Here is a 26,294-nt window from a genome sequence, read left to right on the forward strand (position 1 = left end):
GAGTGTCTATAGTCGCACCTAGGTACTGTTGTACGTGTGCGGGTTGGAGATGTGATTTCGGGTAATTTAGTGAGAACCCCAGACTGTGAAGAAGGTGAATGGTGCGGGACATGTGGCTGGCACATTGCTGGGCTGTCTTTGCCTGAACAAGCCAGTCGTCCAGGTAAGGGTAGACGTGAATGTGTTGCCTCCGTAGATGTGCAGCCACAGTAGCTAGGCACTTTGTGAAAACTCTGGGTGCTGTTGTCCCGCCGAAGGGAAGAACCTTGAATTGGTAGTGTTGCCCTTGAATAGTGAACCTGAGATATTTTCTGTGTGAGGGGTGAATGGGTATGTGGAAATACGCATCTTTGAGGTCTAGCGTGGCCAGGAAGTCTCCCTGTTTGAGCAGCGGGAGGACTTGTAGGGTGAGCATGTGGAAATGCTCTGAGAGAATGTAGCGGTTGAGGGGTCTCAGGTCTAGTATAGGTCTGAGTGACCCGTCCTTTTTTGGTATTAAGAAGTACAGGGAGTACACCCCCGTACCTTGCTCGTGGACGGGTACGACCTCTATTGCGCCTTTTTTCAGCATACTTAGCACTTCCTGCTGTAATAGCGCTAAGTGCTCTGAGGACATAGGACGGTGTTTTGGCGGTATTGTGGGTGGAGTGGAGGTTAATTCTAGGCAGTAACCGTGTTTGATAATATCTTTGACCCACCTGTCCGTGGTGATGGAGTTCCACGTGGACAGGAACCTTTGTAGCCTTCCCCCGACAGGTGTTATGTGGTCGGGAGGAAGGGAGAGGCCGTCACTGTTTGTTCTTGGGGAAGGACCTGGTATTGCCGTATCCGCGTCCTCTACCCTTTGTGCTGGAGCCACGATATCCACCCCGGGTGTTTTTATCGTAGGTACTTTGTGTGTTGCCCTTGTTGAAGGTTTGCTGTGACCCCTGTCCTCTACCTGCTCCTCTATTTCCGGGGCGACGAAAGGAGCCACTCCGAAAGGTCTGCGTTTGGAGAGCCCCCATGGACTTTGCAGTGTCTGTGTCCTTTTTTATTTTTTCTAGGGTGGTGTCAACCTCTGGTCCGAACAAGTAGTCGGGGTTGACCGGCTGATTGAGGATGTTATTTTGAACCTCAGGTTTGAATCCGGAGATTCGTAACCAGGCGTGTCGTCGTAACATGACGCTGGTGTTTATTGCTCTGGCAGCTGTATCTGCGGCATCCAGTGCACACTTAATGGATGCGTTCGTGAGGAGTTGTCCCTCCCTGATGAGGATCTCTGCTCCCTCTTTGTATTGGTCAGGGAGATGTTGGAGTAGGGTTTCTAATGTGTCATAGTGTGCGCGATCGTAGCGAGCTAGGAGCGCCTGGGTATTGGCAATACGCCATATGTTAGCTGCCTGGGCTGCAACCCGTTTGCCGGAGGTCTCTAGCACCTTGGACTCCTTGTCCGGGGGAGGAGCTTCCCCAGTTGTCTGCGAGTGCGCCCGTTTGCGAGCATTAGCGACTACGATGGAATCTAGAGGCAACTGGCCTCTAATGTACGTAGGGTCCCCGGGCGCCGACCTATATTTTTTGTCGATCCTGGGGTTTATTACTCTTGCCCTAGTGGGTTCTTTGAAAATGTCCTTTGCTGGTTTGAGGACACCTTTCAGCATGGGTAGAGTTTTGATATTCCTTTCTGAGGATGCGAAAGTATCCATTAGAAAATCGTCCTCGATTGTGTCAGAGTGGAGTTGCACACCATGATTGGCCGCAGCACGTTCAATGAGGGCGTTGAATGCGGCAGTGTCCTCTGTGGGAGACGTTTTCGCGCCATATAGCTGCGTGTCCTGTGTATCCATAGGCGCACCCGGGTCTACAGGGTCATCCCAAGCCTGGTCAGGGTCCTGTTGGCCTTCAGGGTCCATCTCTCTGGGGTAGGGGACATCGTCACCCATGTAGTCCTCCAAAGCGTTGGTTTCGGAGGGTGTCGGAGAGAAGGGCTGTGGATCTAGGTAAGAGGTATGGAGACGTTCGTAAAGAACTGGTTCCAAATCCGCTGGCAGCTTTTTCTTTAGCGGGATCCGGTAGGAGTCCAAAGCCTGCTCGGAAGATATTCTCCGCTTGTGGAGCACAATTCTGCCGGTGTCGGCATCGATGATGTGGGACGGTGACGTCTCCGTAGGAGAGCGTTCGGCAGGTGTGATCCTAATTTGGGTGACACGTGTCCTGATTTCAAACAGTTTGGGCGCCGTGGATGGCGGCAGTCCAAAAGTGATGTTGGGTGTTGCTGGAGAAGCTTTTTGAGCTTTTTTCGGCTCGGAGCCCGACGTGTCCTGGAGGGCTGCCTTTTCTTTGATGCGTTGCAAGGACGCTGCAACTTGTCGCACCTGTAACGCCGACGGTTCTTTGGCGCCGAGCGGTTCTGTAGAGGCAGGCGTGGACTTCTTTGGGGCCACGGGGTCATCGAGTCGAGGAGAGGTAGTAGCTGTCGACGGCATCGATGATTGGGCCTTCGGTGCTGCTTTTGAAGCGATGTGCGACGCAGCGGCCATTTTGACCTTCGTGGCCGGAGCCGATTGTTTCGGTGCCGGGGGCCGAGGCGGCTTGGCGGTACCGATGGCCTTCTTCCGTGTGTCGGCGCCGACGTCGGCTGCTGCGAGTTCGGCACAGAAGTCCCTTTTGGTGCGGTCGGTGCCGACGGGTTTGGCTGGCGTCGAAGGTGTAGTGGGCTTCGATCCGACCAGTGTCAGTTTCAGTTTCGTTTCTGTGGAACCGATACGACTTTTGGTTTCGGTTTCGAGGAAGGGAAACCAGTCGTTTTGGGTACTAATGGCTGTCGCTGAATGTCCGAGGCCGGGCCAGAGGGCGGGGCCGAAGAACTGCGGGATAGGTCTTGGTTAAGGCCCGAAGGCGATCCCTCGACCGGAGCCATAGACTGACGCACTGGGATATCCTCCGTCTGTACGGGTAGGCCTTGCTCGTCACCGGAGCTACTTTCTTCGGCCCCTAAGGCCTCATCGTAGTCTCCTACCTCGGTGTCGGCTTCTTCCCTGTGAAAGAGTTGTTCTTCGATGTCTTCCGATCCGGAATCGTGTTCGGAAGCGGGGCTGGAGGGTAGGTTCTCCACGCCTTCCACATCTTCGTCCTCGGCGCTGAAGATGTTGGTCGGGGCCGGTGCCGCTTGCTGCGCTTCAAGTCTCGCTGCTCGTCGATTCCGGAGAGTCTTTTTGGATCGGAATCGGGCACAGGCCATACATGTGGATTCGTCGTGATCCGGTGAAAGGCATTTGTTGCACACCGGGTGGACGTCGACATGGGGATATTTCGCATTGCAAACAGGACACCGCTTGAATGGTGTCCTCGATTCCATCGTCGATGTGGGGTCGATGGTCGGATACGATGCGAAAAAAGTTGTTTTTGAAGTCAGTAAACTAACAAGTAACTGTCGATACCGATCGGGAACAGTACCGACGCGAACTAAAGGCGTTTTGGCCTGAAAAAAAGTTTTCCCTAACTTGAGTCAAGATAAGCACATCCGAACCCAATGGCGGAAAAAAACAATCTGAGGATGGAGAGGATGCCCATGCGCACTGTGGTCCAGGGGAGGAGTCACCTATCTCAGGATACTTCGAAGACTCTTCCAGGACAACAACGTGCAAACATCCGGACCCAACACTAGGCGGCGATCTATGCACAGATATGAATTCAGCAGCCCACATGCCTCGAACTTACAAAAATGTTTAAAAAAATATTTTTCTAATTTTGTAATTTTGCTGTTGTGAGATTGTTATATATTTAATAGACAGTTTAAATATCACCCCCACAATAATGAACAGTTTGTTTCATTGTGGGCAGACCGAGGACCCACCTACAAGAAATTCACTGATGACCCATAAAGACTCTCACACTTAAGGTTGCAATTCACAAATGGCTCTTTCTAAAAACAAATAGGTGAAATTACAAAATATTTTAAAACAATGCAAACTGAGAAACGACATGCCTGGAGCAACAAAGAATAGACGCCCAGTCACGAATCAAGTTCAGAAACATTGTGAGGCAAAACTAACGAGTGAACAAAGAAACTCTAAACAAAATAACAGTGGCTCAGTTATTCACAAAAATATTTTATTTTAATTTAAATATTTTCAATGAAATAGATGTACTTTACATCTTTAAAGTTGTACTAAGTGAAATCAGTTCCACTGAAAAAAATGAGCAAATGAGATTATAATAACTTTAAAGGGTAGAGGGGACCCAAAGAGGACAAATGAGGGACTCCCCTCATGAATTGAAGCTAGTCTCCTGCTGGAATGAGATATGGATTTGGAAGGAAGTCTAAGGTCTGTCCTTCCAAGAGGTAGTGATAGGCTAAGCCAGTTGTACACATAATAAGCTTTAAGGCACAATTAGCGGCAGGGTTATTGGAGCTATTTGAGAACACTCTTAGCAAAAAAAGAAGTTACTTTTTGTAAAATTTGTTAGTGATGAAAATGTATGCTATGGCAGGGCAAAACTTAATAGGCAGTATTTACTAGTAATAAACTATTGCTAGCAATTTTCTTTTGTAATACTCTTTTTTGATTTTCAGGGACTGTTTACTTTTCAGTGTTTTAGGTGTATTATTTTTAACTCAATGATTGTAGGCTTCATAACATAACATAACAGAGATCTGTGATTTCCTGACAAAGGGTAGAGTCTTACTGTAGTTGTAGCTCTCGTCATACGGTGGTGCCGTGTAGTCGTGGTAAGTAGCATTCCATCGCAGCTCACGGGACTTGGTGTCAAACATCGTGATCATATATTCTAGAGAGAAACATCAGATTACTGACCTGCATTGACTTTAGGACGTATAAAACATCTGAAAAATATTAAGGTTCCCACCGTCTGTGTAGTTGTGTAATAGGTTGTGTGTATGTAGGTTATGTAGCATTTGCAAAATGTTGAATGTGTTGTGTTTAGAGTGTAGACAGCAGGTGATGCCGAGTATATACTTGTTCGGCAGTGTGTATGGATACTTAAATGTCTCTATTTAAACCTTGGCAGAGGGAGCCACAAATGTTCCTCTAACAAAGGTCTACCTATTACTTTTGGTGGGGCACACGCAGGGATACTGCTAATCAGCTGATGTTATCTCCACAAGCCTTACTCCACCAGACACCCGCCATTTAATAACCGAAGGTAGCACTTGAGGCTCGGCTTTCACATGTTTGAGCATGGAGAAAGCATGGTGGAGGCATTGTAGTACACCCTGCAATCTCCAAGTTGATGATAGACTTCCCTTCATCTTCCTGTCCCTCAGGATCAGGGACTCCATGTAGATTTCCTGACCCCCAGTGAGTGTGGGCAGCTTATTTAATCCTTGAACCTTCTCTGTGGTGAGAAAAGACCCCTGACTAAAAGGGGAATTTCAGGGATTCCCTTTAGATGATTAGCATAAGGATCATTGGGGAGACATGAGCCCCTGTGGCCTAGGGAATCACTGGAAATGCCAGAACTCCCCAGAGCCTATAAAGCTGATGTCCACCATCACACTGACAGTCTCCCACCACCACCACCAGGACATGCCAACAGACACAGCAAGAGAATAGCACTGTAGTGGCAGTACCTCTTCCTAGGCCTACCTGTGGGCTGTAGTGCATCTAGCAGAGCAACAGGTTGTTTGCGTTGTTGTGGAATACAGGTCAGCAATTGTACGTGCTGACTGGACGTGTAGTTGTGTGGTAGGCAGAGGGCATGAATAGGATGCTTTGTACTATGTTTTTCATGTTGCACTCCAAGTGCAGCTACTAATGGTAGGTTACCTAGGTGCAGTTATGTAATCATAGGTTGCAGGATGTAACTGTGGCTGAGGTTCTCTATGTACAGATAAAAATGAGAGCCCATATTTTTTTGTGCTGCATAAACATATCCTGCCTACATTGAAGTTAAAGTTCAGAGGGTGCATGGCCTGATCATAAGATTCAAGAGGTGTCTTTGTGTTCTAGATGGTCCTGCCAGTGTGTTTGCATTTTTCTTTCTGCCACAGACTAAACCAACATGCTTTAGGTGCACACGATTGTTTGTGTGTTGTGACTGGAAGAGTCAGTGAGTGTTTGCATGTTCTAGGCAGCACAAAGGCAGAGCTTGTATGTCCTGAATACGGCCGCCTGTTCTTATGTTCTGGGTCACACAAAGGCATCCACCCGCTACCGGAAGTTGAAAGTGTCTAGATGCTCTGACTGGTAGAAGATGTTTATTTATGTTTGGGATGGTACAATGCATAATTGAATGTTGTGGAATACATCTGTGGTATTTTCATTTTCAGGATAGTACAAGGAGTGCTTGTGCAGGTGGTGGTTCTGTGTTCTGAGTGGTATACAGCATTTGTATGTTCTAGGTGGTGCAAGCAGTGTTAACATGTCCTGGATGATACAAGTGGAGTCTGTATGGGTAAGAATGAGAGCCTAAAACCAGAGATGCACAAAACCACAGTCAAACAATCATGAGTACCTGGAATATCAAGTGCCATTATTGATGAGCATTCCAAATAAAGAATTCAACAATTGTTTATGAGCTTTCGCGTCTGAGTGCTCAAAAGACTACCTTAAAGGAAATGCTTCAAGCAAGTCACTATACCAAATGTTCTTTTGCGATTCTTCCACTATTTTTATGGTGGGAGAAGGGAACAGCAGGAGGGTAAAGAGAGACTGCATCATAGAACTGAGCTAAAATGAATCTTAGTGATGCGGAAGGAAGAAGGTACAAACTATGATGGCATGCTTTGGGACAGTACGTGTAGTTTTCTGAATGGTAATCATCATGTTTGTATGACATGAATTGTGCAGATCATGTTTAATGTTCCGAAAGACCTGGCAAGGTTTGCATGCCCTAGCCTAGATTTTCCATTTGGTGCTTGTATGTTCTGGATGCTAGAAGCAGTGCTTGTATGTTAATCTAGATGGTGCTGGGTGGATTTGTATTCCTTGAATAGCCTACGGCATGTGCGTACGTCTTGAATGGTACACACATAGTTTGCAAGTCCTCCATGGTCTAGATCATGATTTTATGTTTTGAATTGTTCACACAATGCTTGCACGCTCTGGATGATGCTCATGTGTTGTGGATGTTTCTGGAGGTATGCCCATGTCCTGGGTGGTACACAGCATGTTTGAAACATGGTTGTTAGTTTTTGTAAGTACAGGTAGAATTTGCAAGTTCTGGGCAGCTGCAAGGAATTCACCCACCTTCCCACCTGATTGTTTTGCATTTTGTCGGCTCAGAGATCTCTTCACAGGAACTTTCATCCCTGTGGCCCAGGCCTGAAACCTCCCAAGTTCTTTGTAATGGATAATCATTGAAAGGGAACTTAAAAATGTAATATCAGTAGAATTAATTTAGTTAATAAATTAGTGGGAAATAGTGCTAAAAGCCAGTTTTAAGGATTATTATTTCTATGTCCACTCATCTGTTGTGTGTGTGACAGCATGTTGGGGGAACTTACACTGGGCAGAGCTCCTTCAGGATACTATACCTCCATCGTGATAGCATGCCTCCAATAGGGTAGCATTCCTCCAACAGGGTAGCATGCCACCAACAGGGTAGAATTGTATTGCTATTCCTTTCCCCATCTCAAACAAGGGCTGGCTGCTGAGAAGCAAATTATGCATACTGGGACATTAAACAAAACATCCGAATGGGATCAAACTGTACTGCCGCCATCCTCCTACCAGACATCTCTCGAATACATTAGAAGCCTGAAAACAAACTTGTTATCACTTTCTCTGTAACTGAGAGCATCCCCTGGTTGTTTTGATGTGGGCCTCAACTCAGTGTCCAGAGGTGGAGTTGATCAGGCAGGCAAGATTCATGTCAGAGGCTACCTTGTAGAACAGATTTGGCTTAAGATTTCCGCCTCCCCACTCTGTTTTGTCTGAAAGACTTTATTTAAAGGTGAAGTTACACTTGGCTAATTTGCCTACTTTTTCATTCTAGGCTCCTTACCCATAAAAGAAAGAGCATCTCTGCGCATCTTTGTATGCTTCTGATGGTGCAGGCAGTGTTTGTATGTTCTTGATGGCAAGTGCATGCTCTCGACCATCCAGGCCATGCATGTATGTTTTGTGCAGTGTAGGCTGTGCTTATTTGGATAGCCACAAACACTGCTTGTGTGTTCTGGTTGATACACATCATGTTGGTTTGCAGGTTCTGGGGGTACAGACAGTCTGTGCATGTTCTTAATGGTACTGTTTATGTCTCCATATTTTAACCACTACAGATCATATCTGTTCCTTCTGGATGGCACAGACAAAGTTTGTATGTTTTGAATGGCACATGTGGCATTTTAATGCTCTGGCTGGTACATTCAGTGTTTTCATGTTCTAAATGGTAAGGGCATGTCTGAAGATGTGGGAAATAATGAGGCTTTCCATAGTCTTTATTTTAAAGACATGCCAACTTCTGTTTAGAGGGCAGTAGCTAGCGCCATGACACCCTCGGGTAACCGCAGCGCTTTAGAAATACAAATAACATAACCTACTTTGAATTTCTGGGTGACAGAGGCAGTGGTGGCTTGTTCTAGATTTTATAGTCAGTGTTTGCATGTTCAGAATTGTACAGGCGAGTCTGTGTGTCCTGGGTGATTGAAGCACTGTTTACATATCCTGGATGGTAAAAACATGACTGGGTGTTCTGGGTGAAGGCAGTGGTATTGGCATGGGATGGATTTTAGAGGCACTGTTGGCATGTCCAGGATGGTGTAGGCATGCTTTATGTTGGCCATCATTGCTTGGTACTTCTTTGTTGACTGTTCCATCAGTGAAGAACTTGGGAGCCATTTTGATGTCAATCTGCACTTTCACCTTCAAGTCCAGGCAGGAGTTAAAGCTGCTAATGTTCATTTGTACATCTCAGAAATTGCCCCCTTTTTCGACTGCATCATTAACTACATTTATTCAGGCAGCTGCATTTTAAAGACTTCTATTGTGCAGAAGTCTCAGGGGCTGGATTTTTTTTTTTTTTTTTTTAAATAGCCACTTGTCCAAGGAATTGGATGCTTCAGAAATATACTTGCATGTAAAACAAATCTACTTGTCCCTTTTGACGCCATTCAGTTAGGTGACCTATGCCGGCTGTGCTCTCATTCAAGAGTGCACCTCTCTGATTATGCCAAGGTGCATTTTATTTCAGGTTGGATTGTAGCAAAGATATGAATTTGACATCTTTCTGCAAAGCTACATATTGAACCTGGAAGTAGGGGGGCAGCAGTAGTTCCACGGTTGGAATGCTCGAAGAGTCTGTGCCCACCCACAAACGTACATGTTTGAGGGTATTTACCAACATTTTTTCAATCATTTTCCACACTGGAAAAGGTCGGATATTGACTCCTCAAAAGTCCAGGAAAAAAAACCTTTTCCACAGAAGTAAAGGGGGATATAAAGAAAGTGAATGTGAAATCTCTTAGCAGATTTTCACTTGAGCAAATATATTTACCTATATTTGAACCGTAGAAACCGGAATTCATGAAGCTTTGCTAGGAGTAAGATTTCCAGGCCTACTTCAGCAAACTTTTGCCAAGTCATAAATCTTCCAGTTAAGGACAATTACCTGCTGGTGCATTTTAGTGACCTCCTTTTAGAATTGAACCTCTAATTTAGTTTCATGTTGCCCATAATATTGCTCATAATGGATTTAACATTATTAATCTTGCTTTTGAAACTTTGGCGCGCACCATCCACTTTTTACTAAATTATGCCTCAGAGTAATGGTATCTAAAGTTGCGCAATAGTTCAGCAAAATTTTGTTTTTCAAGTTGCAACGTCTGTGTATGTTTCAATTTGAAAGCAATCTATCACCAATTTTGCTTTCAGGCTACAATACAATCAAGGTCCATTCTGAAAGCATTATAAGTGGCCTCAAATTGTTAAATGTTGCACAAATGTGTATATGTTTTTATCTTGGATTCACTATCAGTAACAGAAGCTGAACTCACATCTCACTGAATAGTGGCAGTTCTAAAACGAAAAGCTTTATGATAATAAATCGTAGATACAGTTTGCACCTATGGATACAAATTGTGCCTCAGTGGCAGATGTTTTCACAGATTTGTACAGTAAACAGACAGCCAAAGAGTTTGTAGTGCAGGGCGGTTGGGGCTACTTGCACAGTCAACAAAATAAAGAGGAAAATCATTTGTGTTTAACCTGCCCAACAAAACAATATTTCATGGCCGTCAAAATGGATCCTCAGATTCTAAATGAGTGATCCCAAAAAGGCACCACGGCTATGGAATCAACTTCTTTCTGATTTACATCTAAGGAATCTAATGAATTTTCATACTTTTAAAGTCCATCTGAAAAAGTCTCTCTTGAACTCACTGGGTGTTCTGCAAAGTAGTCTCTATAAGGTTACTGGTACTTAGCACTGGGTTTAACTTTATGTGATGCTGTATTTAATGTCAATTTAATCTGGTTAACATTTTGGTTCATCATTATTTGTCCTGAAGTCAGATATTTACTGGCACTGTTTGCACAATATTAAACTAATAAATACACATATATAGGTATCTCCCATCTTCACGAACGCAAAGCAGTTCAGAACACCTGTATAGTGTCACCAGGCTCCATCCACTAAGACCTACTCTTTATAATATATATCTATGCACCCTCGCTGACATTGTAAGGGAATATTGATTTGAAATTCTGCCATATGAGGATGATACTTAGCTTGTTATATCGAATGCTGACAACCAGGAAGTTTCGCAATTCGATTTGTGTGATTGCATGAGTGCAGTAGCCAGCTGGGTGCGACGAAACTGTCTCCGACTGAATGTATGTGTGGATACTCCGCAGTCATAAAGATATGTCTTGTAAAATACGTTTGTGAATAGCAAACAATAGTAAACTTGCTCAAACATGTAAACTTGCTTTTGTGAATCAGTCCTCAAGCGGAGATGGTCTGTGGTTGCTGTGTTGCTGTTTTGGAATTTGACATATGTTACACACAATCTTTAAATGAATTCCACTGCACTGTCATACTCCTCGGAGGATCGTCACTTTGGAGTAGTCAAGGGGCTTACGTGTCTCAGTGACCTGGAGAGCTAAGCTGGTGGGAGCTCAGTCTCCTAGTAGTGTCGAGCAAGCTGGACAGGTCAAAGGGTAGAGATCAGACGAAGCGTGATCCACTGGTCATTGGAGGTTTGTGTTTGGGCAAAAGCCTAACAACCTTGTCCCACAAAAAAACATTTGTTATGGAAACAGCAGCAAGAACCATCACAACTTCTGGGCATGAGGTAGTGAAAGCCGCAAGGAAGCTACTGACAGGATAACAGAAGTTCTGAGCACCCAGTGCAAGAGCAGAATGGACTCCGGATCTACGGGCTATGTAAGAAAAGGAAAACTGGCTCATGTAACATCTGTGATGATTCGCTACAACTTACACATCTTCGGGGTCAGCAAAAGTAGGTGACCCAGATCTATGAAAAACACTATAGGAGAGACGGTGCTGCACTCGAGAAGGGACAATGACCAACATCACAAAGGAGTAGCCATCATCCTGAGCAAGAGGACAGAAAAATGCCTAATTGAGGGGAAGCCAGTCAACAGCAGACTCATGGCAGCCAAGTTAAAAGGCAGACACATCAACACCACCATTGTCCAGGGCTATGTTCCAACAAATGATACAGAGGAAACAGGGGAGGAGATATTCCACTAACAGATTCAAACTGAGCATGTAGACATGTCGAACCATGACCTGAAGATGTTAAAGTGGGAAGACCCTGGTACTGTTTTCGATGTTAAAACCTGCAAGGCCTCTAGTCTCCAGTCTGCGGCCTCTGACGGCCAGTCCCGGGGCCTTTGCTTTGAATTTGAAGCACCGCAGACTATGCTCTCTGCTTGGGGCGAGGCTTGAAGGAGGGAATGTGATGTCTGGGAAGGTTACGCGTGAAGGGGTTCAAGCCCCGACAGGCCGCGCCGGCTCGGATGCCTGCTTCAGCAGAGACCCTGTGCAATAAATGCACCCCGATCCATCGACACGCGACATAGACTGCGAAGTGCCGTCTTGTGTCGATTCATTCGTGCAAAATGTGCAGTGAAAGTGTACGGTCGTGCACTAGAAAAATACACCACATTTCTTCAAGAATGGCGCCCGCATCAAATGTATAGCCGCTCTTTCCCTCCAGATTTAGTAAAACACATGGTTATTTGATCGTGCACACGAACACGTTTCCTAATAGTTATATAAAACGTATGCGTCTAAAGCTCGCTCGTAATTAATGCTAAATAAACGTTTTCTTGCACGATAAGGTACATTGTTCCCTTTCTATCCAGTAACAGGGAAGCATGTGTATTTAGACGTCTACAGATATTGATTGCGGAGAAAAACTATAGTATACATTCGCCCAGGTATATATTTGCACACTCTATCGGTCGTAATTATAAATATTATGCTTATGTACACGCTTATGCAAAATATTTTTCCTTTAATACATAAGATTTGTGCAAGGACTCTTCATTATATGAAAATTTGGGGGAGGATGTAGCCTTGCGGCTACAGCTGTCAACCTCGAAAGCAGGGGAATTGGGTTTGAGTCTCGTAACAACGCTCAAGATCTTGTGATTCTGGGCAAATCACTTAATCTCCCCATGCCTACAAAAATGAATATGTCCTCATGTAACGAAACTGCTGCTCATGTAAAGTGGTCTAATACCCGATGTCTCGGGTCTAATACGCGCTATATAACACTCTAAGAAGAAGAAGAAGAACCACGAGAGCCATGGGAAAGAAAGTTTGTAGAACAATGAACTACAATGGAGAAAGACTGCTGAATTCTGCCCCACAAATGATTTGGTCTTAAGGCGGACTCTCCTCACCCATCAAGATATTCACAAACTAACACTGGTGCTCGCCCAGTTGGAGAGACTGAAACCATAATGACCACCTCATGATTAGCAGCACCTGGAGATGCTCACAGCAAGATGTCAGAGTGAGGAGGGGAGCAGACATTTGCATCAATCACTATCTAGCGACAGCAGCTCTTGTAAAGCTGAAGCTCAGAAAAAGAGAAAATAAATCAACAGGAAGACAGCACTTCAATGTGGCAAAGGTATAGCACCCTAAGACCGAGAAGGCATTTGTCTTACTAATCAAAAACAGGTTCCAACTCCTAGCAGACACAGAAGATCAGTCTGAGCCAGCAGCAGACGGAGTAAACAATAAATGGGAATGGGTTTCTTCAATATATGTGAAACATGCCTGGGGTCTGAGCCAAGGAAGAGGAAATAATGGATACGACAAGACACATGGCAAGCTATTGAAGACAGTAGGGTACCAAAAAAAGAAACTCAAGAAGGCAAAATCTAAGAGGCTACTGGAGAAGTCACACAACAGTACACTGAAGCAAAGACAGCAGTAAAAAGAATGTGACAAGGACAGACAAGAGGGGGTACATGGCTAACTCTGCCAACCAAGCAGAGGAGGCAGCAGAAGACAAGGGGGAACGTCTTCCAGCTCATAAGGATGTCAGTGTAAATGTTGTGCAACATACAACATCCCTATTTAGGAGAAGCAAGGCAGACTACTCACAACAGAGAAAGAGCAGGAAGCACGGTGGGCCAAGCACTTGAAATAAGTCTTGAACAGAGCAGTAGCAACAGAATGCTGAAGATTATGAAAAACAACATCACCAAGCTGTCAACCTTCCACACCAGTAACCTGAGAAGAATCGTGCGCATTTTCTGGCCATGAACCATGTACAACCACGAAATGCTCACCAGAAGCAAGCAAGAGAGCACAGACATCATCATTATGAGAAAAAGATGGTGATAGCTCGGACACACCATCAGTAGAGAACAACATTCCATCACAAGAACAGCTCTTCATGGGACCCCAGAAGACAAACAGAAGAGAGGCAGGCCAAAGTACACCTGGAGGCAAACCTGTGAAAATGAAGACTCCAAACCACAGCTGGGGCACCGCACAGAAACTTGCCCATGACAGATAGAAGAGGAGGAGGAGGAGGTCTTTCACTGCTGCTCTACATGCCATTCGGCATAAAGGGCAGAACGTAAGTTATTGCACCATCGTAAGATAACTATGCAGACCTTGATTACCAGTCAATTAGACTATGGGCATGCATTGTTGGCAGCCATTAAAGAGACATGGTTGTCATGCTTACAAATTGTACAAAACACAGCTGCCAGGCTGATATGCCATCTGCCACCTAGCAGGACCACCATTAAAAATCCTTCACTGGCTGCAAATTAGGAAGTGCACCACTTCAAACTGCTCTGCCACACACAACAGGCCCTACATGAAACTGGACCGTACTATCGCCGTTCCTTATTCAGCTTCTACCAGCCTCTAAGAAATCTTAGATGTTCAGCTGCAGCATAGGTGAGGTCCCCCACCCGCGTAGACTCCTTTGGCTACTTGCGCCCCTCCACTGAAACAGGCTCCCTCTCTCCCTTCGGTCGTGCAACTCCTTACCCACCTTTAAAAAAAGGCTCAAAACACAGCTGTTTAACCTTTCCTCATGATAGTATGGGCTCTCTTTCTTTTCTGCCCCTGACCTAATGAGCTGTGGTGCCCATCAGCGCCGGGATATTCCTTCAGGAGTGATTGTTCGTGCACCAGAAATTATATTAACATAACATAAATATACGTGCTGTTTCTGTATACTTGAGGCAGTGTTTGCAGTGGTCTAGAACTCTGAAACAGTGTTTCCATGTTCTGAATGGGATCAACAGTGTATTTTTGTTCTGAATTATACACCCGCTGTTTCTCTGGAGTTGGTTGAATGCTCTGAGTTGGACATGCATGTGTATGTTTGGAATGGCACTTTTACACGTCCTAGGTGACTCAAGCCAAGCTCGTATGTACTCACGTGTGCGACCTATGTATAGTAGAGGGGCGGAGGGGCACAGGCCGTCGGAAGATTCTGTTGATAGCGTTGTTTGCTTCTCTCCTGACTTGGGATCCACAACAAACCAAGTATCCTGCTTCTTCCCTGTAGGAATAGGACATGTTGAAGCACTAAGAGATGATGACGGCAGCTGGACCTCTATACACAATAAAAGGACTGCCATGGAGCAGTCACTCATCAACACTGAAGTCCTGCGGCAATTAATACACACCAAAGATCCTTCTGAGCATAGTCACAGACACACACTATGCCATTAGTAAAACACAAAACTGTCAGAATGATAGTTACAGCTACAGAACGCTCAGCAGCAGTGTCATAATAATGTATTAGTGCCACAAGGCACAACATCTTTCCAGTGCATGAGATGGGTACCAGAAAGCATACCAGTGATATCAGAAAGCACTCCATCTCCAGAATTAAAGCTAAGGGATATTTAACTTCAACACTGCATAAGACATCTTAACATTTATCCTCACTTTTACACACTCGAACAGCAATGCTAGAATACGCGGCTGCATGCTATCAGCTCGCGATTACCAATGATATCAGAACACACAAGAACAGCTGCAGTCTGCAGATGAATCTTGCAAGAATACGCCATGGCACAAATCAACACTTAAAGAGCCTACACCATCAGCTCAAGGAAGCATCACAAGAACTTAATTTGACAGCTATAGAATCCAACCAAAATAGTTCCAGAATATATTGACAGTTCTAAAAGAAACAACAAAGGCTCCAGAAAGTGTGACAACTCCAAAACCGACCATAGTCTCCAGAAAAAAACAGAGGAGTCCTAAAAAACACACTTCAACAGTTGCAAGGTGAAATCATGAGCTCATAATAAAACCAGTTTGTGAATATTCACTCACAGCACTGGAATGCAAACGGGCAGCTCTTTCAGAAACCACGCCCACATCTAGATTGCAAAGGCTTGCCAGAAGGCGGTGCACAAGCTCCAGAAAGCAAATCATTACCTAAGGACTGTACACAAACAACCCAATAATGCATAACATCAATAGCTCCACAATACACAAGGCATAGCTGCTCCATGGCACATAGCAATAGTGCTATATAAGGCACCACTTTTGCCAGAAAATAAAGAAATCCAATCAGGATAGACTTGAACTAGCGATACCGGAAAACATTCCAAGCATATACTCCCTGCCAGTATGCACACAGGTAGTAGCACAGTGCATAGCTATCACTCATTATACCTGTGTAGAGCACACCATCAGAACTTCGGCACGGGGAGGACTGCACCAGCTCCGGGATCGTGAACGGAAGTTTCTGGAAAATAAAATGATGAGACTCGGAGTGAGACGTCTTGTACATGATGAGAACTTTGAAGGATCAATATACGTTTTTACAAATGCAACAACATTAATACTAATCATACCAAGCTTATTTCCATAGGCCCCAACCTTCCAAAGCTGAGTCGCGCGCTATTTCTCAATGAAATGGGAAGTCACGGCTTAATCTGGCATTACAATGCACCGGACCGAAATTGCTTTTTAGGAGGGTCGCAGTAGAAAATGTGTAATTTCCATAAAGCAAAATACAGGTAAAGTGAAGGCTGGAGCCTCCAGTGGAGGGTCTTCTGGCAGTGATAAGTACACACAGACTCCTGAATTATTCAACCCCTGAGAAGAGGGCTGGTACCCCGAAAACAGCATGGGCAACCTCGCGAGCAAGAGAAACAATGGGTGCAAGCGGTCATTCACAACCCAGGGTAAGAAAAACGCTTTAGAATTATTCTTGGTTTTACAGTGCTTAGTGGATACCAGATCTTGCACATCAGTCAACTCAGGTGTGAAATGTAGGAATCTCAGCATTAATTGATACAATCCGTGCCAGCTTGTTCAAGCTATAGGTCAGCAAGCAAGGTCTCAGAAATAACAGTAAATTTAGGCTGCAGTGATGGTTGCCGCAAAATAATACAGGCCCATGTATGTAAATCTGCCCCATTCCCCTTACTTTTGGTATGCAAAAGGTATTCCTTTTTAAATTAATTTACATATTGTACTGTGTTAAACAAATACACATTTGTCAGTGCTAACCTTTTTCCTTAATGGGGATAAAGGTTTCCTCTTTAAAAAAAAATCCTTCCACTAAAACCTCACCAATTATGGGTGAGGGTTAGCACCTTATTCCCTCCTTGGATTGAAATTTACACTGTACCCTGAGTCGAAATATCTCTTTGAGAAGTTCTGAATTCCCAGTAATTCACAGGTTTGTGGAAGTTAATCAAATTCTCATTGCGTCTTCCCTGGAAAAAACACTTCCCACTGATGGGAGCAGAATTACTTCCACATACTATTACACTATAATGATTATTATGAACACAAAAGGTTAATATGTCCTCATAGATTAGGCCATTTTTGTACCAGAGTTAAACTTTGAGGTGCTTTAATGGAATACGCTCAAAGAATGGAAGCGTGCTCCAGTAACATCAAGCTACTGAAAATACAATGCATCAAAGCCTCAACATTGCCGACAACCCAGATCTCATACGACCAGTGCCAAGCCTGCTTGTGTGCAGCAAGCAGTGCAGGACGTATATTTGCTAAATCGGAGGTTGTTCCACTGACTAGGTACCCTTGATTTTCAATTCGTGGTTAAACTGTGTTCAATGTTTGAAATTCACCATATTACTTCTCATAGATATCAATATATATATATTCATGTGATAAAAGCTGTTCGTCGGCCGAAACGCGTCAGAGTTGCCAGTTGAATAACATTTTCTCACTGCAAGACACTTTGCTCCGAGTGAGGGTTTCACCGTTCTTGGGTGTGGATTAATTTGCCTGTGTTTAACCAACATGGAACATGAGGGGAAGGAAAAAATTGGAAGTGGAATATCATCGATTTGGAAGAAGGATCACATCATTGGCTAAATCAGAAGGTAATCCATCGACTAGGTTCTCTTGATCTTTCCATTGGCAGCTGAACTTGCGTATTTATTCAGTGGAGTCATTTTCTCTATTTCCAATCCCTTGAGATGTGAGCATCCATTGAACTCTCAGTAACATTAACTCTATACCTGTTAGGGCTTTCACCATCATTTTCTATGCCAGTTTAAATTCAGCTGTTTTTTTACCAAGGTTTTATTTAGTTTCTGTTTCATGGCAATACTCTGTTAGCCATTTCAACCATTAAAGCAACATTTTCGCTGGGTGATGGGTGCATTACAAAGCATTTGTGAATCACTACCTCAGTGACTTGTAAAGACTCCTTCGAAACCACTGTTCAGTTACAGAATTTCCTTGATTTTTCTCCATGTGGGTTTCACTGCATACTTGATGTGTTCTATGCCTGTTTTCTCCACTACTTCAAGTCTAAGAGTTGCCGAGAAAGACTTCAACCTGCAAATGTGTTTGCTTTGCATGTCTTTGAGTTAGGTCGTGGGTAACTCATGAGAAATCTTGTTCAATGTTAGGATGCTGGGAGAAGCTATGTTGGTCTCCTGGCAAATTGTGAGTATCTTCTTTCTAATATTTCCAGTTTGGTTTGAAACAGTCACATTAATTTTACAGGTAGGATTCATGTTTCATCACTGGCATGAACGGATGCCATATGATGTTCATTACCAATTGTCCTAAGTGAGACCATTCTCGTACACAAACCCAGGGGGACTGTGAAACCTCTATTGAGGAAACCTTGTTAAAAAGGTCTTTTAACGTATTAAGTATCTATTATTTTTAATACCAGCAATTTCTCATTTATTTCCTTACAACTTGGTTTTCCTTGTGTCCAATAGACTCTTACTCCAGTTTAGAAGAGAGTTGTCACAAAATTCTCTCTCGAAAACATTATTCTCCCTTTTGCTCCTTGCATTTTTATTATCAGTACTCCTTCTCTAGCTACTTCTCAGTTCCTTAATCCATCACTTTCCCATTCCTTCAAGTCTCTTCAAGCTCTGCCAAAACCATACCTTATATTTCTCTTGCTTTACATTCCATGACCTCATTTACATTTCTCGCTGCATCCTCTTTTGTCTACATCTCTCCTTCCATGTTTCTGGCCTATCACCTTTTGTCTTCATTTTACCTTTTGTCATTTTTTGCTTCCTCTCACTCCATTTCACCCTCCTTTTGCATGACTTTTTCATCTATCTTCCTCTACCCCTTGATTTCCTTCCATCTTCCTCTCGCCGCTCCCTCACTCTTTCTCCACTTCCCCCCAGGTATCTCTCCAACAAATCCTGTACAAAAAGGGAGTGCTCAAGGAGTGCCAAAATATTCTTGGGGTGGACTGTTCAATAAGTTGATATTGAAGCGTTTTCTTGAGAACTTTATTCCATGTAATATACAGCCTTCAAACATCCATTAAAGTAGGAACCATGACATTGTGGTGCCACCCAAAGTTTTTGTTGTATTGAATCATTCAGTATTACACCAACATCAGCCCAGCCAACGTGTTTCGTCCCCAAAATCAGGGTTTTATTCAGTTCATCCGATGAATCATTGTCAAAGTATATATCAAGTTTCCTGTTTCTCAGTGGTTCCTGTGCATTTCCTCCTCGAGTTTTGCGACACTTGTGGAAGAGATTTTGTAATATGCACAGGACCCACTGAGGAGCAGTAAGGTAATAGAGAGGTTGAGTGCTGTACTTGTTGACTATGTGCAAGAACACTTGTGTGGCTGTTTTTCTATCAATACTGCTCTTTCTAGTGGTTTCTGTGTATCTCTCCAATACTCTTTTAGACACTTAGGCCCGCACACCAAGGCGGACAGAATCCTTGGTGCTAGATTTACACTCACCAAATTAAAATACCACTGGATATGGTATTTATTGAATGTAGAATTACAGCGCCATTCAGAGACTTAGAATGGGGGATAAAGCTACATTTTGTGTGTGTTCTCCACTTACGAGGTGAACAGACTTAAATTATCTGCTGCATAATTTATGCCACGTTTTACCTGCTCAAATCGGTGCAGGCAAAAACCCTCATGGTGCACAATTTGTGCCAGAGCTAGATTCATGAAATGAGATTTGTGCCTCTGAGAAAGAGGACCCAAGTCTTCCTTTATTTTTCAATTTATTGCTCCCACTTTCTTTCCCTTCCAACACCTTTAAAACATTTTTTTAGATAACCTTTAATTATAGTTTAAAAAAACATTAAACTAACAACCACTGGTAAAATCAATATGTCTCAATTTGAATTCCGTTTTCTGACCTTTTGACTTTTGCAATGATTTTTGCCAATTTTTGCCAATCCTGTTCCGCATCAGCAAAAAGAAATCAATGCTTGCTTGACAATGCAGCATTGCCATGGCACATGCACATATATGCATAATGATGCTATAGCGGCCACAGTGTTGTGACATTCACAATTGAAGGCAGTCACTAAAATACAACAGGTTTGCTGTTAAACACTAAATTAATTATTAGTATGTAGACTTAGAAGATTCTTTACTCTGCCTCCAAATCCTGCTTGTTTCAACAGACATTAGATCTTTGATATGGTTTACCAGGCCTAAAGTTGATATATTAGGTAAAAAGTAAAAGAGATAAAAATACTTTGTGCATAAACTAAATCTGAATATTTAGCCATAATATCAAAAAGTGATGACCAAATAATTAACAGACACTATCCAGCCCAAAGCACGTTCTTTGAATTACTATCACAAACATTTGTTTAAAAGGGAAGTGCAAAACAATAAGCTACATTTTAGAGGGGCATTTATGTGTTAAATATTCCCAAAAAACTAGCAGCCTTCCTTAACTCTAAACATGGTTTGATACCAAGGCTCATCAGAGAATTCTTTTATTCCAGCATTGGTCTTAAGATTTCAATTCGATTTTTCAAATAGAAACACAAAACTCTGAATTTATCATTCACTTAACTCCAGTTTGCTAACCAAATCTCCCCCACAGTCACACCACCTGATCTTAACCATGGTCTTTCCTGATGACAATTCAACTCCAAATAGTCCAAGGAACGAATCAGCTTCGCCCTTTTAATATTTTAACCTTCCAGTTCATTGCGACACAAATTACTGTTTCTACAGCTGAGCGCAGGCAAAATTCAAGCCGAAGAGCTAGAGTCAGCGATCTTGGTTTTTAATTCACGATGGGCTTCCACAACATTCTTTCCGTCTGGTCAATCATGTTATTTCTTCGTTTCCCTCTCTGTCACTGAGAGAGTGGTAACCTCTACTGATGTCCCTTGTCTTTTGGCCCACAAGATGCCAAGATATTGGTCAAGGATTTCATGGAGCCCTTACTTTTATGATACAAAGGCATTTCAGTGCTACAATGCAGAGTTACAAACCCTCCAGCCATGATCATTTGGATAATGCGTTAGGTGTTGCCTTGCCAAACAGGAAGACGCCACACTCTTCCTCATCACCTCTCTGCCCAGTCACCTCATCTGTGCAGGTGAAGCGATCTTCCTGAAACTTGTAAGCAGTACTACTCACCATTAACCCCTCCTTGTTCTTCCCACCGAGTAAGTACAGGCTGCCGTCGGTGGGGTCGGGCAGGAACGCAGGCCTGAAAGAAAGGGATTGAGATTAATGCTGGGTGGGTCCATAGGAGGCCAGATGTATTTTCAGTATGTAGCGGAACTATAAATAAATTAACACCTGAAACAACCAGAGCAGCAAGTCAGGGGGTATCTGTGTGAAATCTCATCAGGTGCAGGTGGGTCTGCAGGAAGGAATGATGATGTGCAGGGGTGTCTGTGAGCAACGTGAAAGAGGTGTGGTGTCTGAGAAATGTCAGTGAGATGTAGGGATGTCCCAGCAATGCCAATGAGGTGCAGGGACCCTATGAGAAATGTCAAGAAAATTTACTGGTGTGAGAGGATAGTCAACAAGGCGTAGGGGTGTCTGTTAAAAATGGCAATGAGAAGTAGGAGTGTCTGAGAAATATCAACGAGGTGCAAGGCAATCTAAATGCAATACTGATGGCATGCACGGCTATCTGTGAGCAATGTCATCAAAGTCCAGGCTGTTTCTCTGAGCAAAGACTACAAAGTGTGGGCTATGTCTGAGAAACACCAACAAAGTGTAGGCGTGCCTGTGAGCAATATCAGTGCAGTGTACATGTGCTTCTTAGCAATACTGATGAAGTGCATGGATGCCTGTGCACATCGAAGCGGTATGAAGCGTTGGTGAGGTGCCGGGTTTCTGTGGGTCAATTTCCTCCATTAAACACACAACGTAGATAACAGTAATCTGCAGAATGTAAAAAATGTGAAGGGGCTCCATTTTGTTCATTCAACAAGATAGGAAACGATGTGATGGAGGAAAAGTATTGGTCTTGTAAAAAACAATACCCTTCCTTTGTGCCTGATTACTTTAGAAAATCCATAGCTTACTCAATCCTGGGGGCACGGAAGATCACACATCTATCGCTTGGTTGTGCCATTATTTTTGGATTAACAACGTTTCTAAGCTATGATTCCCTCCCATGCCCTCCACACACTCACCCATAATGGGTGTTGTCTGAAAGAGTGAGTTTAAATAACTTACTCGGCCACGTAGACAGGAGCTTCGATGATGGGATCTAGGAAGGAAGCAGAAACAAGCAATCACAGACCAGCACGGAGAATCAACAAGGAAGCTACCAGCTTCAGCGCTCGGATAACAAAGGATCCTGGGAGTGACAGCAGGGTTCATGGGGGATGAGGTTAGTGGACAAGAGGGCCCGTACAAACAAGCACAGGCAAACCCACGAGGCCTGGTTTTTGAAGAGGATTAATAAAGTGTGAATGATAATGTATGGCATACAAATGTCATGAACACATCACCATACAACTGAAGCAGGGACATCGGTGAAAGGCTGGAGGTACATGGTGTGGACACTACTTTATGGAATGAATCCATTTGCAGTTAAGTGGTTTGTGCTATCAGTAGTATGCATAAGACAGCACAAAGGTCTGGAAGAAGGTGAAGCTGAAGTCTTAACTGCAAGTTAGGACCAACAGTATTATTACAGGCTCCCGTGTGCATTCAGCATGGCAGAAACAATGACTGAGTAAGCTGGAAGGTGGAACGTGCTCTACCTTTGTCATGTATGCCTGCGTAGACATTTAAATCCAGCATACAACCACAGCAACCATTACAAAGGCCGGCTGCATGATTTCTGCAGGGCAGAGAGCACGGGAGCACCATTACAAACAAGCATTGGCAAAGCCAAGAGGTGTGATTTTTTCATATTGCATGCATAATGGCACGCATAAATAAACATAGACAAGCCATACATGGAAATCTGTAGACCGGGCAACATACCTACTGACATCCATGCACATACATATACACATATTGAAGCATCTACGTCCGCCCTTGCGTACAGTCCTACAGGCACTAGAAGGCATAGACTAGCAAGCATACAGTCACCCATATATAGACACACAGACCAGAGTTATAGTGTGTCTGTTGCATGAGTAGTGCCCTCTAAGGCAGCATTTTCCAAACTGTGAGTTGAGCCGATATTTGGTGGCTCGGTAAAGTGTGAGAAATAAATAAAGATGCTTTTAAATTCTGTGTTTATCTGGTCACATTTGCAGCATTTCAAAGACAGAGGTCAAATGTCAGGCTAGGTCTTCTGGCCGATTGCTGCTTATTCTTTTAACATGGGATTGATGTTTACATTCTTTCTCTGACTGCACAGTGAGAGGAGTTTTTAAAGTGAATTATGTGACAATCTTGCTGGAGTAAAGGACGTTTGAAAGGAACGGCTGTAGGATGTTTTTTTTTGCAACAGACAACAACATGTAAATAGCTGCAAATGAACTGCATGCTTTCAGCAGTTAGGGAGGCACAAATGAAGCACATTTGTTTGCAATTCTGAATTGTACTGGAAACAGAGATTTAATAGGATCAAGACACATTACTTGGTAATGCTCAAATGCTAAATATTCACAGAAACCAGATTTCACCACATTAAAATTGGTGTGCTTTATGGCTTTATCAGTAAAATTGTATGTCCTCCAGTGCGGGGACACGCCTTCGGGCGTAACCATGCGCTTTATAAATTAGTTTTTTATTATTATGTGCAAATTCAGTGGCTGTTTCAGTGGAAAAGGTGCTATCAGTAAATGACAGTGTGCTACCATACGACGATTTAGTTACATTAAATATTGTCCCGCCTCGTGCCCATTAAAGGAAGATGGGTCGCAAAAGGTTGTTGTTCTAAAAATTGGGTCGTGGTCCATCTAAAAGTATTAGATGTGGTTGAGTGGAAACGCGGTAAAGGGAGAGAGGGAATGATGAAGAGCCTTTCGACTGAAAGGATCGTCCCCAGAACAGAGTGGTAGCTGGTAGCTGACCTCAGGCATTTGACTGGAGAATGCCTGTGAGAGAAGCAGGCTGTAGGAGATAGAAAGAAGGATCAGAAGAGGGCAAGAAGTAGAAGTTAAGGGCAAATGGAAAAGACTGTGAAGAGTGGGGCCCGATGTAGAATTAGTAATGACAGACTGGCATAAGGATGCAAGGAAAAGCCAATTTACAAAGAACTAGCCATGTTTGCAAACTACAACACTGACGTTTACAAGAAACAACAATCATAGAGGCATGCGTAGAGTCCCATCAATCATAGCCACCATCAAATACCACACAAGACGGTCCACACATAGAGGGGCACGGTGATGACTGCCCAAAGGAGGAAGGATGGATAGATGCAGGAAAGATGGTGCCAGTGCCTAATCACTCTTTGGCCTCTCCTTAGACAGACCACTGTACTGACTGACAGAGTACTTCAGTCTCCAAGCCTACTCCCTCACTGCCCTCTTTGGAGTAATCAAGTGTCAGTAATAACTCAGTTATATGTGCATCAGGTGTTATATGTGCCTTTCTGATATGATCATGAAGATGGTGCTTTGCAATTCAGTGCTTTAATACTAACATATAACACATATATAACACCGCTCCAGCTACATCTAACATTGTGGCCAGATGCTCAAAGGGAGCTGTCACTCTGCACCCACAGGGTTACTTGCTCGCATGGACGTAGCTTTACAACTCCTGGGAGTTCAGGAAGCTTCCCAGAGGTACACCAGGACACTTGCAAGAGTACCACGTTTCCAGGCATACTTTTGAAAAGGTTTGTGCATTTTATTTCTCCCTGGAATATACAAATGTGTATTGTCACATGGGCGCAGGTGCAGCACCAATACAAACAAACATGCCCCATCAGTCTTGTTCCTTCTGGACAGCAATTACTGGTGGTTCATTTCGTACCCTGGCCTTTGCAGGGTCTAGCCTGGCTAGGGTCTGAGCCATTCTGCTTTGAGAGCCTTGGGGCCATGAGAGGAATGAGGTTTCAAATCTGCTTCCTTCAAACCTATAGGAGGAGGTGAAATGTGGGTTTTTAAAGGTTATGTAGTGTCTTTTCAGGTTGCCAACTTTGACTGCTCTTCCACTTCCTGCTTCACCCATGAGGTCATAGGTGCAGCACGTGGCACTATCACTGCCTATAAAAACTCCATCACTCCTGCTCATGTCACCAACTTTGAGTCTTCTTTTAGTCATTTGCTGTCTTATCATTCATTTGGCAGTAGCCTTGCTTTCCACAAGTGATCATGTGACTAACTGGGGTGCCTATGACCCCCCCAGGTCCTTTCAGTGTACACACATTGTAAGAAACTGGCTCTATATATACTGCACCAAAGTGAGGTACAGTGTGTATAGAGTCCAAGAGTCTCCAGAGGTTTGGCAGAGGTTAAAGTGAGATAGAACCTTACTCTCTAAAGTGGTAGCTTGGTCGAGCAGTAAGGCAGTAGCAGAGGGCAGTGTAAAGCATTTGATGTACACACACAGTCAGCAAATGGTCTCCAACACTCAAGAACTGAACTCTAGGCCAATTGTTTTGTATTAAAAAAAAAATACTGTTGTTTTATTTCTAGAACCAAGCAAGCCTGGTACAGGTAAGCATATAAATACTTTGCAGTAGTAATTGACTTGTTTGAACACAGTTCAGAATTGCAGTATAACCGGTACTGGTTTGGATTACAGGTTTAAGAAAGCAGTTTGCAACACATTGCAGGTATAGTACATTCAATTGAATGGGCTTTTTAAGTAAAATGCAGCTAATTACTTTTCAGATTACTTTTCTAACCATAGGACTGGATCCTAGATTCAGCCCTGGGACATTTCCTGAAAACAGGTGAGCAAATGCGTTTTGGTTAAAGGTATGATTTTTAAGGAATATTATTGTATTTCAAAAGTTGACACAAAAACTTTTTCACATAGAATCACCAATGTTATCCTATGGGAGGAAATTCACTTAGTAGGTAAGTTACTTTTGCATTACTTTTGTAATCCAGTGCTGGACTCCTAGATTCAGCTCTGGGACATCTACTTAAAACAGGTAAGTAATTACGTTTTTGTAGTTTGTACGATTTTTGAAGAATATTCTTGTATTTCAAAAGTTGACACAAAAGCTTTTTCACATAGAAACACTAATGTTATCCTATGGGAG

At 43.5% G+C, this 26,294-nt stretch overlaps 1 protein-coding gene across 1 annotated transcript in view; it reads right to left on the reverse strand.

The window, feature by feature from the left end:
* The window catches only part of ERN2 (endoplasmic reticulum to nucleus signaling 2), a 211,140-nt gene that overhangs the window by 75,340 nt on the left and 109,506 nt on the right, over positions 1–26,294 (reverse strand). Inside the window, exons 3-7 of the mRNA XM_085629488.1 lie at positions 22,346–22,379; positions 21,290–21,362; positions 16,081–16,153; positions 14,828–14,950; positions 4,669–4,770 (exon numbers count right to left, since the gene is read on the reverse strand). Of these exons, the coding sequence (XP_085485614.1) occupies positions 4,669–4,770; positions 14,828–14,950; positions 16,081–16,153; positions 21,290–21,362; positions 22,346–22,379 (405 nt within the window). The remainder of the gene's footprint in view (positions 1–4,668; positions 4,771–14,827; positions 14,951–16,080; positions 16,154–21,289; positions 21,363–22,345; positions 22,380–26,294) is intronic.

This window comes from Triturus cristatus, chromosome 10 (assembly GCF_964204655.1).
Source record: "Triturus cristatus chromosome 10, aTriCri1.1, whole genome shotgun sequence".
NCBI lineage: Eukaryota > Metazoa > Chordata > Amphibia > Caudata > Salamandridae > Triturus > Triturus cristatus.